The sequence below is a fragment of the Anarhichas minor genome, unplaced genomic scaffold, assembly GCF_050575085.1.
Source record: "Anarhichas minor isolate MPS153535 unplaced genomic scaffold, ASM5057508v1 ptg000002l, whole genome shotgun sequence".
Classification (NCBI taxonomy): domain Eukaryota; kingdom Metazoa; phylum Chordata; class Actinopteri; order Perciformes; family Anarhichadidae; genus Anarhichas; species Anarhichas minor.
In genome coordinates this window covers 9253765-9263638 of record NW_027466448.1, presented here as the reverse complement: position 1 = coordinate 9263638, position 9874 = coordinate 9253765, and the positions used below count along the sequence as shown (strand labels likewise).

The following is a 9874-nucleotide window of genomic DNA, read 5'->3' as shown; positions in this document are numbered from 1 at the left end:
TTTTTATAGCTGTCACGCACAATTGTCACCGATAACAAAACAAAGAATAAGCCGTGACAAGCCTGACTTAAAATAACTAACTGATGGTCATTAACAACATCAAGAACAGGTTTTGGAGAGTATTACATAATGTACTATTTCAGTCCAAAACACACCAGAAGACCTTTAAAAGTCTAATTATCTATGAAAAAACAGCATCACGTATTTAATTAATTAAAGATTTCAGCTGTAGACAAACACACACAGCTGAGACTATACAGGATGTTGTTAGATTTCGGATTTATTTATTCATACTATATGTTTTGAATCAGGAGTCGAGTGATTTGAATCCTCAACAACCTGCAAATTGAGCCGTCATCCCACTGATCCGAGGCCTTCATTTCAACCAAGTCAGGTGCTGAAATGATTAAAGTCAAAAGAAAAAAATGTAAATTTGCACACTTCCAAAAATTGTATTGATGCAAAGCTTTGACATACAAGGTCTTTGTGAGGCATACGTAACAGATTTCACACTGTGGACGACCTCATCTGCTTTACCCGGCTGTGGGACTGGATGTGCACACTACCCCCTTCTTTTTTTTCTTTAAACAAATTCTAACTCTTATGGATGTATTTGCTGCAGTAGACATTGTTGAAAAGTTGAGGAAGAGGTTGTACAGACATAAAGAATAATAATCTTGCACATCATGCTAGAGCATCAGTGACTACAAGTGATTGAAAGTACTTTAGTTTAATATGTAAAGGAAATGTAGGATGAACAACACGTATTTGTGCAGAAGAAAGAATATTTTAATTCTCATCAATTTCAATGAGAGTTCAGTTTGCTTGCTTGTTAACAAAGCGCAGGGTCACTTTTCTGTCAGCACATCATTGTGCTTGCAACATCCACAGGACAGTTGCACTAATCGTCTCCAGTTCCCTCTTTGATGGATGTCATAAAAAACAGAAACCAACAGCAATGGCTGAAATGTTGTTAGTCAACCTCAGAGTTTAGCAAGACATCCTATTTCTCCAGTGGATTGGTTAGACTGCTGTTTCTGTGTATTTGACAAGAGAGTGCTGGCAAATTCGGCTTTTACCATCAAACAATTCTGTACAATCAAAAGGACAAGAATGTCAAAACCAATAATACATTCAAATTGAAAAACGCCAGGTTTTGCAGATGAACATTTCATGAGCTGGAGCTTTAACAACGCCTCACGTCCTGTTAGTTTTACGAGTAATAACCCATGGTCCAGGAAGTACAGCTGTTCTGGACAATGCATGAGTCATTTATGCCGGTTCCAATAACAATTGCTTGCTTTAGAAATTGAACAATGAACATTATAAGGAAGCAGTGTACTTGGCACCAGAGATTATGCATTCTAGGTGTCTTCCACCAGATTGATTATGCAAAAAGGGGTTTCCAACATGCAGGAAATCTTATCCTATTTGTCATTAGACTCCAATCACTTTCATTAAACCCCATGCATATGAAAAGCTAGAAAAGAACTGCAGGAGATTATGTGTCTATCCATGTGCAAACCTGAACCTCATGAACATAGACACAATTTGCTCAAAGCAAATGAATCGGAAATAGTACGAAACAACCTCAGTTCTTCAGCAAACATCCCATGGACAAAAGACAAAGTTGGCAGTAAAAGAGCAAAGAAAAATGCAGCGTTCTCATTTAAGAGACTTCCTGTCTGAGTTCCACTCACCACCACAGTGAGAGCCAAAATGATTGAGCTTGCACGCACAGCCGAGAAGTGTTTTGGTATTTGTTCTTAAACCAGGGAACTCTTTTCTTATCATCTTTACCGAAGCATTAACAAATATTTAGGCTTTTCATGCCATTAAATAAACAGACGTCAATGCATTTTAAGCATTTTAAGTGTAAATACAACTGTGATATGTCTTGCTAAAAGCCAGTTTGAGGAACAAAAGGTCACATTGTTTTTTTCATGTATATTTCCTTTTTTCACACAAAGACCAATTCAGTTCAGAGAGCAATAAGCTTAATTGGAGACATGCTGTATGGACAGCCTATCCGTTTGTCCTCCCTTTATTCACCCATTTCTGCATTCACATGTTGACATGTTTAGCTTTTAGACCGTAGTGCTGCGTTCGACACCATTGACCATCACATCCTATTACAGAGACGAGAACATTTGTTAGTACTCATAATTCTTCCATCATTATTCTGCTCTCATTATATGAATCATTTCTGTGCATTGAATGTGTTGTAACTCTGTCATGTTGTTCATTCTGTACACATGACATCTATCACACTTCCGTCCATCCTTTTGGGGGAGTTTTTCCTGTACCGATGTGAGGGTCCCGGGACAGAGGATGTTACAGATTGTAAAGCCCTCTGAGGCAAATTTGTAATTTGTGATTTTGGGCTATACAAAATTAATTGAATTGAATTTACACTCTAAAATGCTTAATTACATTCTAATTTTTTTAAATAAATGAACTGATATTTAGGTTCTGGTCATGATTGTTGTTGTTACACACAAATACAGATATTTCCTTGCCGTCGTTACATTTATCCAAGTGACTAAGCCGAGCAAGGATCTGAAGTTATTTAGTTTTCTTTTCCTTTTCCCTTTTTGATCTGAATGAAAAGTTTAGAAAAATGGCCAGCAGAGCTAGGCAAAGGTAATAGGATTGTATTTTGAGCAATGAGCAATTGGTCAGCATTTAAGGAATCGAAATCTGCTGAAATGCCAAGTTCGGAGTTAGAGATCAAATCTAAATATTTCCTGTAGTCTCAATATAGCTTTAATTTTTGTGTACAGAAGATCCCTGTGGATAAACTGGACTGTTCCAACAATAAGCGGACAAGTACAAATAGTATTATTACACATGAAAGAGATGTTTGTACTGAGACATTTACAGAGTGAGACTGTAAAGGTAAAGTTTGGTTTATATTTCGTGGGGATCGTTAACAGTCGAAAACAGCGCGGACAAAAAGGCTCCAGCGTCTCCATGTTGCAGGTAAAACACACTTAGCAAAGAAAAAGCTTATAATTCACCTGGAGCTCTTCTTAAACTTGCAGATTCTGTCACAAATTCGGAGCGTGCAGGAAGCATAAATGTGCAGAGCATCAAAAAGTTTTCATAAGCTGACAAGAACAAAAAACACCTTTGAAAGTCAGAAGGAAGAAACTACGAGGGGAACAACATGTTACAATGCTGTCAATGCTGGAATTAAAAACAACCATTGTGATGGCAAATACTTTGAAACAGTCCGCGGCACATGAACAATGCGATATACCTGTACTGTCAGTCTCTTTCAGCACCTCTTGTTTGTGCTTCGTCTTAAAGTGTGTTATACCTTACCTAACTACGCTCAACAGGAAGTAGAATTCTACGTTGTTAACGTGCACAAATAGCCAACATAGTCACCTCGAGCGGCTTTATGTTACTATATAGCAGGGGTATTCAATTTAAATTCCAAAAGGTCCAGATTGAGAAAATGTCCTCGGGCAAAGGTCCGGAACATTACAATAATATATATATATATATATATATATATATATATATATATATATATATATATTCAAGAAGCCTAGTAGTAACAACGTCTCTGTGTAGTCAACAACTGTCAAATCAAATAAAGAAAGTACACATCAATTATATTTTAACAATTATTATTCTCACTTTTCAAATTTAACTGGATGGATTATAAATAATACATAGAAATACATAAATAAATGTTCTTCTCGTTTCAAGTAAAATAAGAGCTGGATTAAAGAATAACTGACAGAACAGAAAGCTTTTGAAAAATGTGCATCTTAAAAGAAAGTACTTCATTTTAGACAAATTAATTTCACTGAATTGTCCTGCAGCTTTAAATTCAGTTCATTCAGGTGTGAAGTGATGTCAATCAAAAAGACACAATATTATATTTTTGTAATTTAAAAAGAGAAATGTTTCTGCATGGACTTTATGTGTGGTTATTAACACTTGTTTCAGCTCTATTATCTCTGTTTACATCATCGTTGGTCAGTGAATTCATGTGTTATGATTCTGATCATATTGGACTCTTGGGTTTATTTTCTGTGTCTTCATTCAGATGTGAGAGGGAACGTTTGCTCAAAAGAGTTGTGCTTTGTCTCGTAGCGTCGCTTCATTTGCTGCTTTTAATAATCGTCACGGTCTCTGAACATGTGAGACACACTGGTATTAAACTGTCCGTGTGAATAATTAACCTATAAGCGTCTGTTCATTCTTGGTTAAAGACTCTGGTCTCTCTGGTCTCTCTGAACACTGTTCTCTCTTTGGAGAACGTCATGTGAACTAACTTCTCTGACTCACGTATTACTCTCCTGCTCTTTCCTTCTCTTTCCTCGTCTCCTCCCGCGGACAGACGAGCTGAGCTGCATCACGTGATGTGATTTATAACGCATTGGTCGGTGTGTTTCCTGCACCGCTCAACAAGTGCCGTAAAGGCTGAAAAAGCTGCGCCGCTTAAAATAGAATCGCTCTGTCAAAATAAAATGGGTTTTAGGTCCTGGGTCCGGATACAACGGCGTCTGGGTCCGGATCCGGACCGCGGTCCGCCAATTGGCGACCCTGCTATTGTATACAATTTAAGACTGGCACAATTCTCTGACAGCTGCTGCAGAGATATGAATTACTGGAATGACACATACAGTACTACCATAAAGTACTGGTCATAAAGATAAGCCAACAGACATATTCCGGGAACATACCAAACCAAAATAAATGGTAATTAGGCACCAAAACGTACGCAGTTAATAATCCAGGGCACTTGAGGTAATTCAGGCTGCGACCATTTGAGGCTATACCAGTCAGTACACACAAGAAAAAAAGTGAGATGGCTTTGTCATGATCAGAACCTCACATGTGGACAGCAAACGCTATAGCCTGAGGGTGGCACCAGAGAAGCAGCCCTGTAAAACCTAAAAAACGTTCACAGGCCCCATCACAGGCCTGAAACGGTGTAAATACCAATGGGACAGCACTTTGCTGCAACATATCATGCTACCCTGACAACATCATAACATGTCATGTCCAATTGTAGGTATTTAATATACTTTTTACTCCCTGATTTGAACGTCTTCGCGAACGGGGACTGCACTAATCTATAATAATAATAATGATAATAATCTATGCACGTTGAGGCGGAATGCTAATATGCTACATTTATCATGTTAACATGCCTACATTTGGCATAGTAAATATGTTAACATGTTAACATGCTGACATTCAGCATGTCATGGCAATAGATGAAATAGTTGTTGAGATTTTTCAGTCCAGACCACAGTGGTGGAACGACCAGCAGGCCGACCTTGGTGTGAGGAACTGAATATCAAACTTGAGTAATATTAGGTACAGAGAACAAAAGCAGTTCCTCTGTGCTGAAAACGAATCCTATCTTGGTGGTGGGCTCAAATATAAGCTTCAGTACACGCACAGTTCCCTGTGCAGAGCTCAGGAGGGAGGACATTCAACTAGAAGCCTGAAGATAACACATGATGGCCTCGCTCAAGATCGCTTTGCTTCTCTTCGTTTGTCTTGAAGCCTGTGGTGAGACTATAATTAATTGTACTAGGGTGATGAATTATGAAGTGAATAGTAAGAAGTCAAGTGATGAGACATTACAATGAAGATTATTATTGATGAATATTTCCCTCTGCAGCTCTGACTTCGGCTTTCAACATCGATGGTTTGCAAAATGTTCCAGATGCCCTGAAAGCAGTAAGTTTACTATTTTGATTTCTTGTTATATTTTGCATTCAAAACATGAACAACAAATGACACAAAGTATAATGTGTACACACCTTATCTTACCGATAAGAACGCACTGAGACACGACTCACCAAACAACAAATATAACTTCAAGTAAAAATTACATTTAATTACAAGAAATTCAGGAATCTTCCATTAATTCTTAGAAAAGGTTTATGAAAGTATTTTGTGTATTGAGTGCTAAAAGTGTGTATTATCATCAAAATGTATTTAAAGTATCAAAGTAAAAGTATATGCAAGTATAAAAGTACATGTTATGATTACATATACGTAAACATGTCATAGGTTGAGCTAGTTTAACGATAGATACAGTATGGGAGTTCAACCGTCACAGTGACAACTGAGATTTGCATTTCTTCAAAATCAGGAAGTGTCTTCAATTTTGCACAGTTCCACTCGTAGAACATTTAAAACTGAAATACAACTTTCACATGTCTACTTCCTCATGAAACACAACGCATCTCATGCATGCCAAGAATGAGGCCCCCCAGGGTACGTAAGTGATTAAATCGGTTTAAAGTTTAAAGATTCGTTTTCCATTATGTGACTTCTACTTTATAACCAGACCGGGGACGTCTGCCAGGACTGCACCCAAATATTTGAACTCCTTGCTGACATGTTTTCCAATGCAGACCTCCAGGTGAGTACAACAGTGGACTAAGCAAAGACATCCCAGAGGACTAATATTAGCTCACTGATAGTATTATTGATTCTGTGTATGTCTATATGCACAAGTCAAGATTAAAATGCACACTGTGCTAAGCTCTGTGGCTGAATAGTTTTCATTAAATAAAAAACACCTTGAATTCCACCTGTTCTTTTATTAGCTGAGGCCCGCTCTTCACATTCAGTGGTGCGTTCAGTGCATTCAGGCATGCACAACAAAGTTAAGGTCCCCTTTTCTTTTTGGTACAAAGCCACTTCCTGTTTTCTGTCGAACAAAAAGTTGAAATCAAATGTTGAAATGAAAGTTTCTCGCCTGACCTCAAAGATCCTCTTTCTTCTGAACTTCATCGGGAGATGTGATTTGTAAAATGTAATTTTGCTATGAGCACCACAAAACTAATTACATTAAACTTAAACTTCCACATGTGCATGTTTAGATACCACTAGGGGTGCATGGTACTACAAAATAGAATAACATAAATAGTGTTAAAGACATAACTAAGACGCTGTGGAATTTAATCTTATGGAGAAATACATAAAGGAACCAATAAATGGTGAAATAGCTAATTTAAACTCAACTAATTGTGAAGTTTTTTTATTCTATTTCCATCCAAGCAAGGTTTAAAATGTCCCTCCACAAAGGTTCTTTTGTTTTGTTCCTTGTGTCACAAATGCTCCAATGTAGCCAGCTAGTTAGCTCCTGTTATGCGGAAGTAATCCGCTATAAATAAGCACCAGACACCGCGTGACAAGGACTTCCATTTGTTCTTAAAGTGAACGCTGTTGTTGACAGCTTATATTTTCAGTTACCTCGGCAGCTTTGTGACTCTGATGATGTTCAACTCAAAAAGATAGTTTTCATTAGTGTTCATTAATATATATTGTATGCATGTAAGGCATTGCTAGGCCTCCGTACTTTTATTGTTTGTGTCTGTTTTTTTTTTTTTATGTATTTGTCTCTATGGACCCTGAGTCTGAAATAATCTATCTATCTATCTATCTATCTATCTATGCCTGTTGGTTTAGGCAGCTTGTGTACGTTTTTGCCTCAAAGGTGGAAGCTAAAACTCTTCCTTTAAAGGGTCATTTTGACCAGTCATAATGCAGCTGTGTTTGCATTGCAGCTGTTGCTCAACGATGTAATGGAAGTGACAAGGTACACCCACTATTTTATTGTCTGTTTAATGTTTTGCAACTTTAGTGGGGGCTGTAAATCTCCAGTCCAAACCATGGGATTTAACAAAGGGAAACCGAGTCATTGAACAACATATAAGACAATTCAAGAAATCTTGGCAGGAAATGATTTACTTAACTACAAATGTAGTATGTTATCAATAATAGCACTTAAACTGTTCACTCAAGCCTTTGATATAGGTTGAAAAAGGGAATGCTGTCTCCTGTCAAAAATCCTGTTTAGATTTATATCAATAATATTAATATAATATAGCTTTGTCCTGAGGTTTAAAGAACACACAGCACATAATTCAGCGCTTCTTTTCAGAAAAAGATGATGGATGGCATTGAACATCTGTGTGACTACCTGCCGGGACCAGCTAGTACTGCTAAACTCTGCAAAGACGAGGTGGAGAAGATGCTCCCAATGGCCATCAACTTCATTGCTGGTATCGTAGTAAGTTGCATGCTGAATTGATCGTCTTAGTTGAGGTTGATAAAGTATCAGTGCATCCTGTAGTCTTTGCTGTCGGTGTCTTCCTGATGAGATGTCTATCCTCAACACATCTCTTTCGCTGCAGAAACCAGCAGAGGTCTGCAAAGTCATTGGACTCTGTGGCTCCTGTGACAAGCAGGAGAAGATGCTCAGCTATTTCGTCAAGGAGGCCCTTCAGGTTGCTGCGACAAGTGAAAATGTCAGTAAAGTACAAGTTCGAGGAACACATTTGAAGATAATATGTGTTTATATGTGTGTGTGTGTGTGTTTGTGTTGTGCTTTACTCCTTCTGCTGTTTGAATCAATCAGCTGCAGTCCACAACAGAATGCACCTTCTGTATTTTCCTGATCAAGACTTTGGAGGACTTGCTCCCTGCAGAAAGGACCGAGGTGAGTTACGCTCACGCAATGAAAGAACACACGTGAACAAGCACAGTATCTCTTTGTCCATGCACAACCACCGACACACATGTACGCAGACACCTAAATGCCTCCAGATGGCACTGATAACCTTTGGCTGACACAATGCAACTTCCTCTCTGTCACTTGTTGCAGGATGCCTTGATCAAGCTGCTGGGGGAGATTTGTTATATTTTGCCCTCCGCCTACCAAGATGAGTGCGAGGACGTGATTGGCAGGTTCACCAAGACGGTGCTGGATGCGATCCTGAGCTACGCCACCCCTCAGGCCATCTGCACTCTCATCCAGCTGTGTAAGGGGCAGGAGGCTCCTCTTGTAGGTCAGTCTGCCTCTCCTTCAGTGTTGTGTGCAGAGCTTCATCTGCAAATAACTTACTTCATCCATCCTCCAGTTTGTCCATCGTTTTTTAGTAAACCGTGCCAGTGAGCAAGCAGGACAGACCCTAAGGCTCCCGAACTAGTACGCCTACATTGAATGCATCATTAGTGTGACACGTTTGATTATTTAAAATGGCCACAGTGAGAAAGCTCTTTTCAATTTACAATTATATAAAACAGAACACATTTGGTCGCATTTTTTAGAAACTGGAAGCAGCAAATGTTTACTTGATAAAGGACGATTCATCAGTTCTCAAAAAAGAAGTGATCTGCTGTCTTTCAACAAATCTATTAACGTTCTAATGACCCTGTTTTTTGTTTTTGGCACTGTCAGACCCATGCACTTTGGCAAGCTACAGGTGCAGAGACATGACGACTGCCCTCAAATGTGGAGTAAGTAAAAGACTATCAGTGAACTTGGTTATCTTCTGAATGCTAAGTAGTGATCCTATTTGTCTTCTTTACGCAGACTCTGTATTACTGTCAGAAATTTGCCTGGAAGCCTCTCGACACACTTTAAAATGTTACGGTGGGTAGAATTTTATGTCATTTTTGTGAGAACGTATCTTAAAACTAGAACACACAACCTCACGTAAAATGTCTCCAAATGTTTCTATTTCAGGGTGGGCCTAAAAAATACGAGTCAAACTCAGTGTGCCCTTGGACGACCCAGATCTTTCAACATCAAACTGCAAATATTACTCGTACTGCTTGACAAATGTGACATTCTGTCTCATAGCATTTCTTTCTGACGCCGATTTGATATCTTACTGCATTTTTGGATTTTGCTCCGTATTTACTGTCTGCTTTGAGTGAAGAACACCAGGATGTAGCTTTACAAAACATCACGACAAAAGGATTATTTGAATTTCTGTAGTAAAAGGAATGTGGATCAGATATGAAAGCTCAGCTGTAGGATCAGAAAGTTGAATTATTTGTATAAAATAAAGACATTTCACAAATATTCTGTACACTTGAT

General features: G+C 38.5%; 1 protein-coding gene across 2 annotated transcripts; it reads left to right on the top strand.

Annotated features, from left to right (window-relative positions):
* Positions 1–5379: 5379 nt before the first annotated feature.
* Positions 5380–9859, top strand: sftpba (surfactant protein Ba). 2 transcript variants are annotated; one of them, XM_076089346.1, is made up of 10 exons: positions 5380–5541; positions 5654–5712; positions 6329–6403; positions 7931–8059; positions 8184–8297; positions 8408–8488; positions 8654–8837; positions 9230–9288; positions 9365–9424; positions 9518–9859. In XM_076089346.1, exons 1-9 carry the CDS (start codon positions 5487–5489, stop codon positions 9413–9415), a joined length of 807 nt encoding a protein of 268 aa, XP_075945461.1. In that variant the 5' UTR covers positions 5380–5486; the 3' UTR covers positions 9416–9424; positions 9518–9859. The 2 variants fall into 2 exon arrangements, with proteins under 2 accessions (XP_075945461.1, XP_075945469.1); XM_076089354.1 differs by lacking the exons at positions 5380–5541; positions 5654–5712 and adding an exon at positions 6226–6255.
* The last annotated feature ends 15 nt before the right edge of the window (positions 9860–9874 follow it).